The following is a 19,078-nucleotide window of genomic DNA, read 5'->3' as shown; positions in this document are numbered from 1 at the left end:
TCTTTGTACTGTATGTCTGAGTCAGAGTGCTTTAAACCTTTTTCTTTTTGCTGTCTCAGTTATTCTGGAAAAAGTTTTGTAAAAGTTTGTAAAAAGAAAAAAAGAAATGGGCGTGTTGTGAAGGTTTTGTCAATTACGTAGTCTGTGGTGTCTAACATGACTCTAACATTACAACTCTGTTTTAATATTTGACCTGGTTAGTGGAAATTGTAAACACGAGCGGCGGTACGAAGCCTAGAAAGGGCGGGAAGGTGCAGTTCTTTCTCACTGACATTTTCAGAATGTTTACAGAAAAGTTTTAGCGGGGCAAGTTCCGAGAACGAGGTGTAGGCTTCTGCAGAAACCGATTGATGTCGCCTTTCATTCATGAAAACTTTTTTGTTTCTTTGCCTCATGAGAAGCTGCGTAATGAGAATGAGGTTTCCCTGGAAATAATACTTCTCAATTGAATCGTGAACAAGACATGGTGTAGGAAGGCAGCGAATGGAGCGATGTGTAGGCAGCCAGGATGGAATGTTGAAGAACAGAATACTAAAATCTCATGTGGGCTTTAACATGTTCATGGCATTTGTATATTATTTTGTGATATTTGGAAATGTGACTTTTTCTGGGTGACAATATCTGTGCTCTAATTGTCCTATTTTTGTCATTTCAAGACAAGTTTCTTTTGGAAGCAACACACAGTGCTGTATAGCTATAAGTGTATCCATAGCCAAAGCTCTCCTTCAGATTTCCTACCCTCTGTACTTTTCCGCACATGTGTTGGGATCTGTCGCCATACGGTGTCAGATTTTACGTGCACAGCTTGTTCTCCCCAGAATATTTTTTTTTAAAGCTGGGCGGGAAGAAGCTGTAGGTAGGTGGTGGTATTGTGACCCAACGTTTCAGTAAATACCCAAAAACAGCCAGGTGATTACTGAAAAGTGCCGGGTGGTGCACCCGGCTAAAAGGAGCTGGGGAGAACACTGAGACTCACAATGCTAGGAAGTCCAAAACTTTTCACTGGTCTCAATAAACAATAGGTGAGTGTAAGTCTGTAAACAGGGACACCTTTGCTCGTGCCAATAGGAATTCCTTGCACCTTGTTGAGATTTCTCCTACTTCTTATTGCTTCTCCAGGACAGGAAGTGAAGGGAAATCTACCCAACAGGCTGCACAAATTAAAGGGATGGGTTTAACTCTTCCCCATTCTACTCAAAGCCAAAAAAATAAATTTTGCTTTACATACACTTAAATAGGTAAAATTGGGTATTTCTAATGAGCGATAGGATGCAAACTGGTTTTCTGTTGGCGTTTTAGGAAAGGATGATATATGCTGCATTGTCCCATATTCTGTGCTGATGATGTCATTTCATTTCCAGAATTTAGCTGTAATATCATGGATGAGAACAGAAGAACTGAGCCACCCATATCTTCACAAACACTACAGCAGCGAGCCAACCCAGACCGCAGCCTCGCCACTACCATCTATGTACCCGAGCAAGGGGGTTACAAAGAGAAGTTTCTGAAGCATGTGGAAGAGAAATACAAGTGTGAAAAGTGCCGGCTTGTCCTCTGCAACCCCCGGCAGACGGAATGCGGCCACCGATTCTGCGAGACGTGTATGAATTCGCTGCTAAGGTGAGCTCTGCCTGAAATAGGAGACTTGGTGCAGTAATATTTTGCAGGCTGGAGGGAGTATTTCCTCAGTCTTCTCTTCCCCAATGATCAGTCGGCAACATTGGAGCAAATCGCAGGGTGAGAGGCTGCAGCAGAGGTGTCATATGCTTGGTGTGCTGGGATAAGGTTCTTTAGTACAGAAAGCAAAAGAACCCCCCCATACCTCATGAACATTAAACCACTTTATCAGCGAAGGGTGCAGGTCCTCTCTGTCTTTTGCACCCAAGAACTGAATTTCTCAAACAATTTTATAAGCCTTCCCAGCGATCTTTTATCTGACTGTGATTTAAAAGTGATGAGAAGGAAGTGCGGGTGTTTTGTAGTCCAATACCAAGGGTTCTAATGCTGCTAACGTCATAGCTACCTGTTCACCAGGAAAAGTGCTGTTATTTGCTCAAAATACCAGTTACTCTATTTAGGTTAATGGCATTTTATACTGCTGTTATTATCCACTTTCAGAACAAATCCTTTGCACACCTTTTTCAATATTGCTTTATAAAAAATAGCAATCAGGTTTGTAAAAGTTTTTTCCCCACTTTTTTTTTTTTATAAATGAACCCCTAAGGGTACACTAATTAATCTCACAATGTTTTTGAAGCAGTGATTCCCATATATATTGTGATAGCATTTTTACATCATCTGTTCTGCAGCTCTTCAAGACGGCAATGCACGGCATGTGAAGAAATTATAGACAAAGACAAGGTAAGAAGCTCATTATTTACTAGTTTGGTTTTGTTTAACGTATAGATGTATAATATACCTGAGCCTGCATTACAAAAGCCAAACTAAACAAATTCTTCCTGCAAACATTAGATTTATCAGAGCCCTGCAAATGTTTTGGGATTACATAAGGCCAGGACAGGCAGCTGTGATTGGTGAATGAAGGTTTTTGTCCATACAACACAGAGATATCCATGCACATTTATGTCTGTTTCTGGCTTTAGGCACAAATCACATACTTCCTTCTATCTCCCAGCCTGCAGCCATATATAACCTGGAATCTAATTGGTTGCCTTGAGCAATGCAGAGATTTCTTCCTTCTATTTGTGTTCCCACAGCCGCCTGTTCAGTTTCACTTTGCATGGAATCTCTCATCATACCCCCAATATAAACCAATTCCGTATTTTTCTTCCTGGCAAGACATCGCTGCCACTTTTCTCTGAAGTAACAGGATGAGTCTTGTGCAATATGTTTAATGTTCAGATGAATGAAACATTGTTACAAAATTTCCCTTAATAAATATCCTGTCCGTTCTGCGAGTCATCACCACGAAGGGGAACACGGTGTGCTATGAGAATGTAGAAAAGGTGACCGTTTGGCAATTGCCAGACGCTCTGGTAAGCTGGTCTTGCTTTGCTTAGGTAGATTGCCTGCCTCTGAATAATGCGACTGTGTGTGTATTCTGATCCCTCAGCTTCAATTTAAAAGATTCCCCTGCGATTAAATATTTGGTATCTCATGAATTTTTTTTCCTCCTTGCTTGTCCATTACAGGAAGTATTGGTCCCATAAATGGCTTCCCTTAACCTGACTAGCCTTATTTATATGTAGTGGTAATAAATCCATCACAGACTTGATTCCTTCACTTACAAAAGATCGTATGAGCTCAAGAAAAAATGGATTATGAGTGAATTTGATTTGCTAGGTCTAATCGTTTCTTAATTGACCAAATCTCTGACTAGCTGAGGTATTTCAAGTAGTTTGCTATAGATCCAATGCTATCACCGAAGCGTTACTTTGATGGTATTGTTGTGTTTGGCCAAATGTTGCTTTGCTTTATGTTTTCAGGAAGCTTTTCAGCTGTGAGTTTAATTGGCAAAACACTGTGTGGGTTTACGTCTCCAATATATTATATGTGACCCTGTAAGGAAGAGAGCGGCATAAACGTTTCCTCTAGATCGCTGCTTGACCTGGAAGTGCAGCTGGATCATTGCTGTTGTATATATTGTGTGATTTGAACAGCAATTATGGAGACAGTTCAATGCGTGGTTGTTTGGTTGTCGTGCTAATCAACTCATCCTTAATGGCCTGTCTCTAATTGACTTGTCTAACTTGTGATTTCTGTTGGCGAGCTGTTTATAAAAGAATGAATTGACTTATCTGTCTTATAATCAAATGGACAACCATAGCAATTTATTAAATCTAGCTATTTACAGTTTCCCTAATACATTTGTGTAATGCTACAAAATGGTTGGAAAAGGAAGGCATGCCGCAGATTGGGCTGGAGACTGCAGATATGCTAGAGGTGTGCTTGGAGGTTGAGGACATGTAATGGAGAGAGAGACTGGAGACATGTTACATGAGACTGCTGGAGATCACTGCTATTAGAACACTTTTAAAAAACCGATATTCCCAATACTTCTTTTTGGGCCAGTAAACAAAGGGCCACATGTGGCCCCCAGGCTGCAAGTTAGGTACTATGTCTGCCATGATGATATGACATTAGCCATGTGTCTATTGTTGTCTATCTTGCGGTGTATATATGTGAAAAGGAGAGAGAAAGAAACATTTTTTTTGGCTTAATAAATATTTGTATTGTTACTTCACATCACAAATATCAAACAAATAGAAATTTAGTGCAAAAGCCATTCAACGTAGCACGGATTGTGGATTTGCAAACTAGACAAAAACTTCTCTATTTTATCCAGATCAAGATGTCTTAACCCAACGCGTTTTAATATTAATATTATTATACAGTATTTATATAGCCCCATCATATTACGCAGCGCTGTACAAAGTCAATAGTCATGTCACTAACTGTCCCTCAAAGGAGCTCACAATCTAATGTTCCATACCATAGTCATATGTCATTATTGTAGTCTAAGGTCAATTTTAAGGGGAAGCCAATTAACCTAACTGCATGTTTTTGGGATGTGGGTGGAAACCGCAGTACCCGGAGGAAACCCACGCAGACACAGGGAGAACCTACAAACTCCATGCAGATATTGTCCTGGCCTAGATTCGAACTTGGGACCTAGCGCTGCAAAGGCAAGCGCTACCTCTGAGCCACCGTGCTGCCCTTTGGCTGTTTGTTTCCTCAGGTGTTTGCAGACAACGTAGTCACACTAAATAATTTAATAGATAACTTTTGCATTATGTACAATGATTCATTTAACATTATATACAACCCTATGATAAATATGACATCCTATATTAGATAAGGATTGTATAGTTTTGTCTAGTTTTCAGGTTCCCATACAATGCAAATTTGTTAGATATTTGTGATGTGAAGCAACAATACAAATATTAGGCCCCAAAAAAAGTTTCTTCTCTCTCCTTTTCATATGTCATTTAATCAAGGGGATGGCATCCTAGATAAGTTAAATATCCAGGAGGGGTTCCTAATAAACCCTAGTACACCTGTGGCATAACTCATAGGGTGTTTATCTTCTAGGGTTTGAAATGTTACACATGTGAAATAGAGCTCACATGTAGTAAGTAGTGATGTTTAAGCCTGTAACAATGCCATCATTTGTATTTACATAGCAATGGTATGATGTGTCACAAAAATTGGGTAGGAGAGGAATGTTTCATGATGGAATGTATGGGCAGTCATTTGTACCAGAGGATCACCTCCTCTATGAACCGTTCTCAGTTTCCAGTTGAGTTGTAATTTGTGTATCTCTGAATGGTGTACTGCTTGTCATTTCTTCCTCTCTCTAGTAGAATTTAGTGGTGGCTGGCCCCAATGTGGGAGGCTTTGGATGGAAAATACTGCTCATTCAGTGTCTAAGCAGAGAAGTATAATTACAGAACAAGCGTTAACTCTTCCCTCACTGTAGACATCATTAATATCAACATCTAGGTGTAGAGCAGATAGTGAGCACTACAAACAAATCTCGGCTTGCACTAGAAGACGAAAGAGGCTTTGTGAATGGAGATGGAAGTGGAACTGAGAGATGCTGAAAACAGTAGCATGGAGCAAACATGGAAATAACAGGTGCACATATTAAAAGATGAGTAGAACTAAGAAGATTAAAGAAAATGGGAGGAAATAAAAGCAAGACGATTGATGTGAGAAAAAACAAAAGCAGGAAGCTTTGGACTAATATTCTGAGTAGTATAGGGTGGCTTCCAAGAATTGGCAAAGTTTGTAATCCCATGAAGGTTGCTGACCTGGCTTCAGTTCCTAGGATGAGATGATGGTCCTGGTTGGACCTAGGGACCAGGAAAGTTTGGTTCTGGCATGCATGGACTGTGAAAGATTAATACTGGTGCTTAATGATGCAAGAAATTAGCAGTGGTGTCCAGGGGCTTTGAGATTTAGGTTTTAACATCTAGAGCCACAGAGAGGTTGTTGATTGGGAACCAGAAACATAATGCCAGTTCTCTGCTTCAGGTCTTCAATAGGTTTGTGTGGTCAAGGTATTGAAAAAGACGCTCCTTTGGGTCTGGGATTTGGGTGTGATCTTCAGGGTCTTCAAGAGGCTTAAAGGGGATTGGTAAAGACCCACTCTTCAATCTGGGAATAGGTTAAGGCTTGTACTAAGGCCTGTGCTGGATCCATTAGTTGGGGACATGTCATCTTTGGTAGGACCATGATCAGGTTCTGGAGTTCATAGATACCTTTGTTAGGGGACAGAAATGGAAAGGACTTGAGGTGCCCAGGTGCTTCATAGTGGCCTGGGTTCCCCAAGGTGCCTGGCCTAGCTATCTGGAAAAAGATACACTGTTGTAGATTGGGATAAATGAAGACTGAGATATAAAAAGTCGAAAAGCCTAGAGCTGGAGTAAAGCTGGAAAAGTTGAGGTCAGGAAGGTTGGGGGATTCAGGTTATACCATCCTAATTCTTTTGGCCTACTTGTCTCTCTACATGCCATCTTGTTGGTATTGATGATAAGATTTTGAATTTGATTAGTGGAATGTTGGTGAATTGTCAAATTGCAGATAAAACAATGGAAGGACGGATAAAAAGATTTCTTGGAATTCATTACTTTGATGCCGGAATGAAAGTTGGGTGAGGTACAGTTCAATATGGCGGGAATCTGATCATCGAGAAAGCACGTGAACATTTGGGGAGTGTCGGCAACCTCCTGATACCGAGGTCACATCTTCAGCATTGTTTCTTTGAAATGAGCAGGGTTGACAAGACTTGGAAAGTCCCAAGCATGAAACAGGATGCGTGTTTACAGGATATTTCTGTCGAAATCTGATCCTAGCTCCTTGGATGGGGTTGTGCTTGTCTGTAGGCGCCTTTACCTCAGAAGAGACTGGAGCCAGATATTTAAAATGCAGAAGTTTGGGACTTATTTAGAACCGTCTAGGCTGTGTGAGCAACCAGTCAGGTTTCCCTTTCATTTTCCCAGCGCAGGTTTGGAAGGGCCAAATCCAGTTTGTATCTCTGGGTAACAAGTACTTTCTTGTTCAAGACTCGATATATCAAGCTGTTCTGCTACATTATAAAATGATTTATAACTACCTAAAACTTTATACATGTGGTGCCCCAATGGTTAAATTCACATTCCAGGCAAATTGCCCAATATAAAGATGACATGTATGTATGTATGTATGTCTATATAAGTAAATAACTTTCATAAAGCATTTCTGTTCATCCAGTTTTGAAATCTATATATGTCTCCCACACAGCACAGCCCTGTTTAAGCTTGAAGTTATTTAATTTTAGAAATCGTAGTACAGGTTGACATCCGGTTCCTTCTGATTTCCGGCATGGATTTCGGAGCGCAATATCAAATTTACACTGTTTTCTGGAAGCGCCATTTTATGTTTTGATGGTGCTTTCCTCCAGCTGTTGGGTCTTCCTTGCACGTGCTTTCCAGCTCATTCCTTCTCATTTATTTGCTGCTGTATAGCCCCATTATGAATTCAGCATCCATTTAAAGGACTTTACAGGTAGTCATTTTCTGTTAAATATATACAGCATATATAAACGTGAAAAATTCGAAATTTTCAAAAATCCGGCACTCCTCAGGTCCAGAGGTTGCCGGATTTTTGAATGTCAACCTGTACAAGTTGACAGATAATTAGCATGATTTATCCATAGTTCTGAGAAATGTAAAAGTTTTGTTGAAGTGGTGTGTATGTAAAGTATTTCATTAGATGTGCATACAAACGGAGAATAACTTCAAAGGTGCAATATGGTAGGCAACCTATTCCATCAAATGGATTGGGTAAACTTGCAATGTGGGAAATTGCTTGACATCCAATAGTAACCTTCTTCAGAAAATACCTTCTGCCAAGTTATCAGAGTGAACCCACAACCTTCAGTGTTTTTAGTGCCAAAAAACAGAGCAAGTAAAGTCACCTTAGCTGGATCCCTATTGGGGGGGGTCACTGATGGATTTAAACCAGGGGGTCGGCATTTCTAGCCTGGCTTTATTGAAAAGGGAGATCAGCAGTAACAACTTATAATTTAATTAGTTTAGGTTTTCTTGGTTATTCTTTTAAAGTTTTTCTTGGCTTTTGACCATGCAAAAGAAAGCAACCAGTTTGCTTTAATGTAGATTACCTTGCCACTCCATTTAGCTTCCAGGAGTGAAAAGAATGCCCGGTGTGAACTTTGATTTATTCAAGTACTACACAGCAATGCACCATGTTCCTCTGTACCTGGAAGTACTGGGATGTGAGGGGACGGAAAGGTAAAATACACTGATCAGCCGAATCATTAAAACCACTGACAGGTGAAGTGAATACCATAGATTTTCTCCATACAATGCCACCTGTCAATGGAAAGGATATAATATCTGCAAGAGAACTGTTGGTTCTTGAAGATTATGAGTTGGAAACTATGACAAGGGACAAAATATGGTGGCTAGATGACTAGGGGGGAGTATCTCCAAAATAGTAGTTTTTAATGGGGTGTTTCCAGTATAATGTAGTTAGTAGTCCAAGGAAAGACAACCAGTGGTATTATAGGTGCCCAAGGTTGATGGACGTGCAGGAGAAAGTAGTGAGCCCATCTGGTTCTATCTCAAAAGGTGTGAAAATTCACGGTGCATAAAAGACCCATGCTGACCCCCTGTTCATCTCCTTCAATGGGCAAGTCAGAACTGGACCATGGAGCAATGGAACAATGGCCCCGGGTTTTATGATCACTTTTCTTTTACATTATGTGGATGGTCGAGTTTGTGTGCTTCATTCAAATGGTGAGGAGAAGGCAGTGTGAATTTAAGAATCTACTGCTATCCATACCACAGAAGATCAGATCTTGTGGACTCCATTCTTTTATAGGTCAGAGCTGTTTTGGTGGCACATTGGGGACCTACAAAACATCAGGCAGGTGATTTTAAGGTTTTTGGTGATCAGTGTATTTTTCTAAAGAGATTAAAGCAGCCTGATTCAATGGTAAGGAATCAGTTTATTGTTAGACCCACAAGTCCCATTCTAACTAAACCTCGTAAAAAATAAAAAAAACATCCATAGACACAACCAAGCAGTTACAAATCTTTCAAAGTGTCTCAGCATTGCGCTTTAAATTAACATTAGAGCAGACTTTGCTAACCCGTCCAATTTGGTGCATTGATTTGTGCTGCAATCACAAGGTACTTTGAGGCCTCAAGGTTTCCTGATCGTTTCGATGGAAAATTAAAACCTTTTTTGTCCCTGAAGGGTTAAAAGCTGCTCTGTATTTATTCTACAGCAGGTAATGGAGGGTTTTTGTGAGGAAGGGTTTAAAATGTTTGGCAAATATTTTATTGTCCTTGCCTTTGTCCTGTGACCTCATTCTCTGGAAAATCTTGTTAGTGTCATGGAGGGCATTGAAAATATGATAGGAATTCTAATTCTTCTTCACTGTGTGCAAAAACTTTGCACAAGTCCCTAAAATGCTTCCCAATCGCTCCAATTCACTTGAATAGAAGCAGTTGTGATTGAGATTGAGCCAGCTGCAGAAACCTGCAAATTCCCGGCCTTAGTAAGGAGCTCTGGCCACCAGGTAAAATGTGGAGCTAGGGATATAGGATTTCTTTTTCCTTAAATGCTACAAGACTCCAGTACCCACAAAAGAATTAGGATATTGGTGTCCTTCACCATATGTAGGCAAGAAACCTAGGTGACACATATACACCACCCACAATCCTCCAAACCAATGCCTCACACATGGCAAGGTCAAACGCAGAGAAACGTGTTCAATAAAAATTACAATATTGTATATAAATTTAATAAAAAGCTGTTTTAAAGGGAAATATTTTATAAAGGAGGATTTTATTTCACTGCATAGTTTGACAACCAGAGTCAGATAGTTTTGGAGACACAACTTCAATTCTTGGACCTTGAGCTAGGTGTTAACATGTCAAAGTTTAGGTCATGGGCATATATAGAATAACACTATGCCAATGAATAATTTGTAGTGCGTTCATTTTAAAATAACAAATCATTCTAGGTATGGTAATACAAATAATGGCTCTTATTGAATTTGACTTTGTATCACCTGCAGTTACCTGTACGGTAGAAGTAAGGGCCAATCAGGTGTGTTGCATGCACATAATATAGAAAAGGCTGATTGGAGAAGAAAGTTTTGCAATGTGCTGGTTAGTCCAATCACTGGACGTGACCAAGATGTTTTGTACAACTGTTGTAGTCAGGTCACCAGCCTAGCTGTCCTGTATGAATCTCAGGACTGGTTTGCTTTTGTATTTCAGGTGTGTGTTTAATGGTTTGCCTGCAGTTTAACTTTAAGGCTCTGTGGACCTAATTTGCTCTGCAGAGGAAAAAACATCCCTGACCCTAAAAAATGATTTACTTCCCTTTTACAAAGTACTCATAAACAATCTCAATGTGGGGACATGCTTCCGAAATTATTCCTCTATTTCCATTGTGTGAATTGGTTCTGGACGGGCACAGACCATAGCATATCACAGGATAAGGATTTTTGTTCTCGGATTTTAAAATGTATTATTCTTTTGAATTGCAGGTTTTTAAGGATAACTGTTGTCGGCGGGAAGTGTTGGCCCTTCAGATGTTCTGCAGGAATGATACACGGGGCTGCAAGGAACAGATCACACTAGGAAATCTACTGGTAAGAGATGATTTTTTTTTTTTTTTTGGTTGCTGAATGTGCGGTGCTGCAGAAAGCGATGCTGAATGTAGCTCGTAAAAGAGGACTCATTGGAATTTTTAGCTTGCATCACTATTCCCCCAGACTACGCTCGCAGACAATAGGGGGCACAACAGTAATTTGGTTTTGGAGGGGCACCGATGCACCAGATGGCCCCCTTAAACACTGAGACTAATAGTCACAAAATATCTTCATATTGGCACTGGCAAAATGAGTTCTGTTTGGGATATAGGAAAGGTGTAAATTGCATTTGGCAATGACAGTGCAAACCTAAGAAACAATTTCTTGGAAGGGCTAGGCTTTTAAAAGAAGTTGTTGTGGACAGGAATAGAGGAAACGTGCCAGAAAAAAAACAACAAATTCAGTCAAATGTGCGGAACACAAACACAGGATAAACATTGTTTTGATGGCACTTTCTGACTTTTTACAAATCATGGAATACCTGAGTCAGACGGATGATTTATTACTTATGTGTTTTTAGCTTCCTTACAAAGAGTGCTGGAAACCCCCAGAACCTGCATAACCTTCGGATCCCCATGTGGCCCTAATGATCAAGAAATGATGGCAGCTTCACCTTTTTTACAAATCAAAGTGTCTCTGCACTAGCCAAAGGGATGTTTCACTAGCCTATGTGTATTTACCTTGCTTTCATAGATTGTTTAAAATCCCAGAACCTACGTGACCCTTAGATTCCCATGTCGCCTAATGCAAGCTCTAGAATATTTGATTTTTTAGGCTGCTCCCCCCTGCTTCCTGGTTCTGGTCACTTCATTGACTGGCCAGTAGCGAGGCCTGGCTCCAAACTTCCAGGTAAATGGATGCATATATAGTAGAGTTCCTGGACTTTGGACCTCTTGGGGCTGGAAGGAAATTGAAAACTTCCTATAAGAAAATCTTTTAAATTATTGAACCTTGAATTGAGGATACCATTTGGCATCTTACATTGCTTGATGTCCGGTGGAAGGTAATTTACCAATTTTACTTTTAATGAAGGATCTTGTTTTTCAGCTTTTGGTTGTTTTGAAAATTTACAGAGTTGGTCAGTGTAAGGCTTTGAAGGGGAGTCCATGACAGCAAGAGAGATAGCGATATCCTAAACCGTGTCGAAACTTAACCAGCCTCCGGGGAATCAGATCCAATACTAGGAATAGCTGCTTCTAGATTTACAATTGTGACACAGAATCAGATCTCTCCGACAGCCCCTAATGAGGAGCCACAAATTGCATTAACCTAATTTCCTTTGCTATAGCATAGAGACGGCTTCACATACAGGTGACTTGAGGACAGTGCAGCTTGATCTGTCAATGTCTTACACACCTGTGCTCATGTTCCAAGGCAGGTAATTAAGTAGCAACTCATTCCAACCAGTTTGGTTTCAAAAAGTTTGGTTTATGGGGTTAGCTGGGTACTGCAACATATAACAGCCCCAGTAACCAATGCTGGGCTTGGTGATGGTAGAATGGTACTCTTATCATTCCTGTGTCATCAGACAACCCAGCTCTTTGCACAGGTATCTGGGCCAGGTAAAATATCTGCATGATTGATGCACAATGCAGTTGGATGATCATCAACCGTATGAACACCACCACTGAACATCAAATGCAAAATGTCATTCTTTAGGCAAGTAGGAGTAGCTACCTCAAGCAAACTGGTTCTGATGGCCTACCAGACTCCAGGTAAACTGATATCAGTTTGTGGTCCACAATTTTATTTGGTCAGCAAACTTGTTTGGTATTTACTAAATTGGCAACTTTACAGGTCTAAAAAGAAAAGTCTAGACATGTTTCAATATAGAGCAACAGTATACTTTTTCCAAAAACTCTACTTTTTATCATTAAAATATCTTAAAGTGATTTTACCCAGGCTGAGATAATGTCAGTCTTCTGCAAGCAAGAGGAAGCAAATCCTTAGTCTTTCTCCTTCACTGATGGGACGGCAACATTGTACCTTTGCAGCAAGTGGCAACTGTATGATGCTGCAGCAGAGAACTGATCTGTGTCAAAGTTTGGTAAACACACTCCAGGATAACACAGGACCCTGGATTTACATAATTGCATTATCTTTTTTATCCAGTATCTTGGTACAGAAAGCAGTGACCTAGGGCAATGCCTGAGCAAAAATAATTCCATCCTTCCAAGAGTGCTGTTTCTCAATCAGGGTTTCCCCAGAAGTTGCTAGGGGTTCTTCTGAGCAATGAGAGATTTGGACCTCTCAGGTCGGTTTAAGTGACAGGAATGGTCTTTTTGGTTATCTGTAAGGGTGGCATTCTTCCCAATGATCTACAAAATAAGAGCGATTATTCTAATTGACCACCTTGCTAATGTACTAATGAAATGTGATATAGTAATTATAACCCTAAAAGTTATTGCAAGGGTTTCCCCACATTAAGAAAATCAAGAAAGGTTGCCCTAGAACAGGGGTTCTTAACCTTCTGATGACTCCAGACCCCCAATGTATTGTCCAATATGGTCCCATACCCCCTTTACTTGACTATTGAAATAAACATCACCATTCCTTAAATTAGTTGCCAGTATGACTTCCAAATATGTCAACAACTGTATTTACGATGCTGCAGCAGAGAACTGATCTGTGTCAAAGTTTGGTAAACACACTCCAGGATAACACAGGACCCTGGATTTACATAATTGCATTATCTTTTTTATCCAGTATCTTGGTACAGAAAGCAGTGACCTAGGGCAATGCCTGAGCAAAAATAATTCCATCCTTCCAAGAGTGCTGTTTCTCAATCAGGGTTTCCCCAGAAGTTGCTAGGGGTTCTTCTGAGCAATGAGAGATTTGGACCTCTCAGGTCGGTTTAAGTGACAGGAATGGTCTTTTTGGTTATCTGTAAGGGTGGCATTCTTCCCAATGATCTACAAAATAAGAGGGATTATTCTAATTGACCACCTTGCTAATGTACTAATGAAATGTGATATAGTAATTATAACCCTAAAAGTTATTGCAAGGGTTTCCCCACATTAAGAAAATCAAGAAAGGTTGCCCTAGAACAGGGGTTCTTAACCTTCTGATGACTCCAGACCCCCAATGTATTGTCCAATATGGTCCCATACCCCCTTTACTTGACTATTGAAATAAACATCACCATTCCTTAAATTAGTTGCCAGTATGACTTCCAAATATGTCAACAACTGTATTTACTGTACTTTAGGTATGAATAGCTAGGAAAAGAATTTGAAATAAAATCATAGGCATCAAATTTTCTTCAGGATTCTATCGCGATCCATTCACGTACTACCCAAGTATAAATTAATACTTTAAATAAAATAAATACCAGTACCCAGAGATCGCGTCCCATACCCCAGCATTTGGTTCCACTGGGTATAGATACCCCCGGTTAAAAGAGAAGCTGACATTGTTAGGGGTAGTATTATGAAAGCATGGATCCACTTCACACAAAAGTATATCTGATGCTCGGTCCATTTCAGAAATATGTAGCAACACTCTTTATAAATTGTCAGCTTGCTGCCCCTATAATCATTTATTAACAAGTATTAAACATCCATTCATAAGAGTAAAAAAGGGGTCTCAGATTTGCAAATGATTGGTGCCCCTAAAAATGACTTTTCAAAGATCCTGGTAGCTTTCCTAGTAATGCCGTGCTTTCACTTACAGGAAATCTTTATTGTTGATGTTTGCAGTCAGAAGTGATGATTTTATAGAGAAGGCAGCTCTTCCTAGTTCATGCTCAGTGATTTCCCACAGACGCTCTGTCATCATTTCTTGTTTCGGTTTTGCTGTAAAATCACAGTCATCTCGGGGGTCCTAATTTGTGAACAAGTAAAAACGCGACTCTGGGCAGATGTATAAAAACCCAAATTAATGCAAACCTGTATTTATTAGGAAAACGAAAGGTATTTTAATTTGGATAGAAATATTAACTTGATTTCAACGTTCTATAATCCCCTATACAGCAGTTTTTAGTCACTGAGGAGGGGAAGGGCAGCATTGAGAACCAATCAGGTGTCTTATATACACATGTTCTGACTTCATATAGGTACAGAAGTTTGATTTATTATTTGTGTATCAAGGAAAAGAATAAGATACAGTATCGATTTCTTTTGGAGGACTCAGAAGAGGATCATTGCTTGTAGTGTGTAGGTTGTGTGGAGGTTTAACAGAAGCCGGTCTCTGGAATCCTTTATCGGAGATCATGAGAAATGCCAGCGGTGTTGTATCTGTAGGGAAATCATCAAAAGGAATTGATTGTGTGAAAATATTTTGTAGTTCAGTCGAAGTAATATTTGTCATCTGAGGGATAAAAATAAAATATCTCAATGAATCTTCTTTGCAGTTACGGGGGTGCCTGTAATCAGGAAAGGCAGCTGGAGAGGGGTCAGCTATTGACCTAATGCTAACAGATCCTCTTGTTCATCCATCACTGTTGTATACTCACATATGTAGGGATTTGTATGAGTGGTAGGAACAGGCGTTCCATGGTGACCCACTGGGGTTAGCACCTTACCCAGTGCTCGACCACTTCATCTGCTGCACTTGTTCTTAATGATCCAGGGGATGCAGATTTTACTGCGGGTGGTACTAAACTATTCACTACCACCCCCATTAATTTCTTATGGGTGGCTGCAGATGACCTAGCACCTCAACTGCAAACACGGTTCTGGAGCGCGAGGAATGAGTAAACTCATTGCAACCAGCCATTAGCCCAACGCAAGCCTTACACTTTATATGTAAAAGATTTGGAAATAGGCGGGTTGAACCATGGTAATCTTTTATCAAACAAGTGCATAGTATATAGAATACAACTGGTCACGACGGCCTCTGGTGAAAATTTAGATGTTCCCCAACACCATTGCAGACTTCATTAGTTGTCTTGGAGTGCCGTATGTGGTCTCATTCCAAATCTGCAGCTTGGATTGCCAGTCTATTGTGTTCTTTAGTAGCCCTCCAGCTTAGGAAAATATTTGAAGAATCGTATCCTTATTTTTTCCGTTGTTTATTTGTACAACCTGTGGGATATTTTCAGTATTTAATTTGCTTCTGCAGTGGTACATGACTTAGCTGCTAGAAGATAAATTAACGGTTGGCTTCCTGCATTGAATGCTGTGTGACACAAAATAGTAATAAAAAAAAATGTCTCTCCCTTTTTCTTTTTTTTTGATAGATTCACTTAAAAAGTGACTGCCAGTTTGAAGAGCTTCCGTGTCCCCGAGCAGAATGCAAGGAGAAGGTTATACGTAAAGACCTAAGTGACCACATAGAGAAGACATGCAAGTACCGCGAGATGCCGTGTCAGTACTGCAAAAACCAGGTCCCGCTAGTAGAAATGCAGGTATGGCAATTATTTAAATTTCTGTTCCTAAACAAATGTGTTAAACTAAGTTTAACACATACTTGTCCTAAGTCAAAAAAAAATGTATATTGTGCTCCACTGGCTTAAACCTGCACTCCAGTCTTCCGATAAGTCCTGCACAGTTTTTCCGGCTCCTCTCCTGGTCTGAAACGACTTATTCTCATTCCCTGCACACTATGAGCATCTCATAGTCATATAGACTGAGCTAGCCCTTTCCTTCCCAGCTTGATTGTCCCTGGCCACCTCTTACTAAAATTTCAGTTCTTAAAAAAGCATTACGTGTACTTTTGTTCTAGCCATGTGCATTGTTTGTTAGCCGTCTAGCGATTACCTAACAGTTGGTAAACTTTGTGCTTTTCTGTTATAGAACCACGAAGATATGGATTGTCCGTCTGTTGTTGTTTCCTGCCCTCATAAATGTAGCGTAAAAAGTTTATTAAGAAGTGAGGTAAGTCCTTGAAATGAACAGTATGTGTCGGTCATTCTGCCCCTCTCCATAAAAGCTTGCAATTTAAAAACCTTTTTCTTCCTACAAAAAAACTGCTACCTCTGTCTAAATGGGATTAGGATGTTTTAAGGGAACCTGTTTTGATTTCTGAAACTGTCCATGAGTTGTATCACTCCAAAAATATCAGCGAGGGTTCTGTACTTGTGTACCCAGCTCCACCTTCCTTCTGCTGCTAGGATTCTTTGTATCTTTTACGTCACTTGCAATATCTAGAGTCAATCTAGAGAATCCTTTGTGCTGAAATTCTATCAGCAAGGTTTCTTGCAACTTTTGCTAAGTCGTAATTAAAGTTTTATGGATCATGGAATCATGGAAAGTTTTCTGCACACATCTACATCCACAGTTGTCCTACCTACCTTTCTGACCTGGTAGAAAAATACCCCCCTAGCCGCTCTCTCCGCTCGTCCAATGACCTACTTATGACTTCCTCACTCATAACCTCATCACACGCACGGCTCCAAGACTACTGCCCCAACTCTCTTCCTCATCCTAATCGGCTTGCTCCTACCTTCTGCTCTTTTAAAAGAGCCCTTAAAACCCAACGCTTCAACCTCTCCTATCTGTCATCTTCTGTCTTCTAAACCCCTCACTACTTCCCACCATTCCTTATTCTCCTCCTATTGTGTGTTACTTCCCCCACCTCCCAGATTGTAAGCTTTTCGGGGCAAGGTTCTCTCCTCCTCCTGTGTCACTGTCTGTATCTGTCTGTCAGTTGAAGCCCCTATTTATTGTACAGCGCTACATAATATGTTAGCGCTTCATAAATCCTGTTTATTAATAATAATAATCATAATAATGGAAATCCCACTCTTCTTGTTGTCTTTTAAAATTCAGTTTACAATGTTAGAAATCATCTTGCAATTAAGTTACTTTCCAACTTGTATAAACCAATGTTCTGATCACTGTGCTTTACTAGAAACATACACACACCTTTACACTGTACAAGTTTGATTTGGATATGAGAGCTGTAAGTCTTTTTTAATGATGCAGCGCTGTCATTCCCTCTTATTTTACACCCCTTTTCTCTGTTGCATATCATTGAGTTTAAAGTGTTCTGTGATTGGCTGAGGATGACAGTGGTGCATTACTAAATGAGAGACACCGCTCCCCGGCGGACAGCACTAACGCATTTCGCCCCCTAGTGTAGTTTAATTCTGCTGTGACTCTATGATTAAACTTTACTAGGAAGCAAAACGCAGTGTTGTATCTCTAAGATGTGCGGCTTTTCTTTTATGTAATTTGGGGTAGCTGATGGAGTCAGTAAAGGGCCTGCACCTGCAACTGGATAGCGATGTACCGAAAAGGACATAGGAGCATTGTCTATGCTTTTTGCCACAAGAAAATGAGACCGGAATGTGGAATGTTCTTTTTGCTTAAGTCTCCACAATATTTTAGAAAAAGGTGGCGATTTGGGACTGCAAACTCCACAAGAAATTAAAATATCATTGTTAAGGGATTGAAGCTTGAATTGCATATCACTGATAAATAAAATACAGAATCTTGGTAATACAGTTTTATGCAGTGGCCACTAGAAAGCATTTGTCTGCATTTGTTCACATTACGCATTGAGTACGCATATAAATTTGACTTAATGAACTGTCTATGTCTTTTTTATAGCATCATCTTTTCTCGTTTATAGTTAATAATCCTTCTAAACAAAGTAAGATATGTTATGTTAAAGCGTTCTTTACCTTTTTCTCTTTTATTGCAGCTGACTGCTCACTTATCGGAATGTGTGAATGCCCCAAGTACATGCAGTTTTAAACGTTACGGCTGCAGTTTCAAGGTCAGTATATTTTCAGAAAACTAGGCCAATCATTCTTTAAAAAAATAGTTTTCTATAGGGAAGTTTTTCATGCACATCTTGTTGTTTTTCTGCATTTGGTAATTGCAGATTTAGGTAACTTTGTACTGCAGCAAACCACTGTTTCCAGTCTAAAGATTTTAGTTTTGTCTGGCTGCCCTTAAAGGGCTCCACTTTATATACTTTGTGTGTGTGTATGTATATATATATATATATATATATATATATTATACTTAATTATTTAATATATTATATTAAGGTATCTTGAGTCTCTGGATGCAGCAGTCCCACCTTAGTAGGTGAGAGGGACGATTTTGCAGCAATTCAGAATTTCAGACACAAAGTTAAACATACTTCAAAGTTTTCTCAATATGCAGAATACAAGATATCAAAGTAACAACTACAGTTCTGAACATACCAAGCTTCTTTATCAAGCTTGGTGTTATGCTTCACTTTATTACTGTCACTTTATTACTTTGCATTTTGCTCAGTATATATATATATATATATATATATATATTGGACTTTGCTTATTTCTTTGTTTTTCTGTTCCTAGGGAACTAACCAGCAGATCAAAGCACATGAAGCCAGTTCAGCTGTTCAACATGTCAACTTAATGAAAGAATGGAGTAGTTTTCTGGAAACTAAGGTAAACACCACTAGTGAATGGATAGATTCTGAGATCTCATTGGTATAATTGGTCTCTAGTGATTGGATAGGCTGCATTCTCAGTGATGTCACCAGTCTCTAGTGATTGGATAGGCT

General features: G+C 39.7%; 1 protein-coding gene across 5 annotated transcripts in view; it reads left to right on the top strand.

Moving 5' to 3' along the window:
- The window catches only part of TRAF3 (TNF receptor associated factor 3), a 74,653-nt gene that overhangs the window by 37,577 nt on the left and 17,998 nt on the right, over positions 1-19,078 (top strand). For all 5 annotated transcript variants that reach the window (XM_072428541.1, XM_072428544.1, XM_072428543.1 and 2 more), the window contains exons 2-8: positions 1,362-1,620; positions 2,310-2,361; positions 10,529-10,633; positions 15,813-15,980; positions 16,369-16,449; positions 18,221-18,295; positions 18,870-18,962. In XM_072428541.1, the coding sequence (XP_072284642.1) occupies positions 1,379-1,620; positions 2,310-2,361; positions 10,529-10,633; positions 15,813-15,980; positions 16,369-16,449; positions 18,221-18,295; positions 18,870-18,962 (816 nt within the window). In that variant the 5' untranslated portion in view covers positions 1,362-1,378. The remainder of the gene's footprint in view (positions 1-1,361; positions 1,621-2,309; positions 2,362-10,528; positions 10,634-15,812; positions 15,981-16,368; positions 16,450-18,220; positions 18,296-18,869; positions 18,963-19,078) is intronic.

The sequence above is a fragment of the Pyxicephalus adspersus genome, chromosome 12, assembly GCF_032062135.1.
Source record: "Pyxicephalus adspersus chromosome 12, UCB_Pads_2.0, whole genome shotgun sequence".
NCBI lineage: Eukaryota > Metazoa > Chordata > Amphibia > Anura > Pyxicephalidae > Pyxicephalus > Pyxicephalus adspersus.
This window is presented reverse-complemented; position numbering and strand designations above follow the sequence as displayed.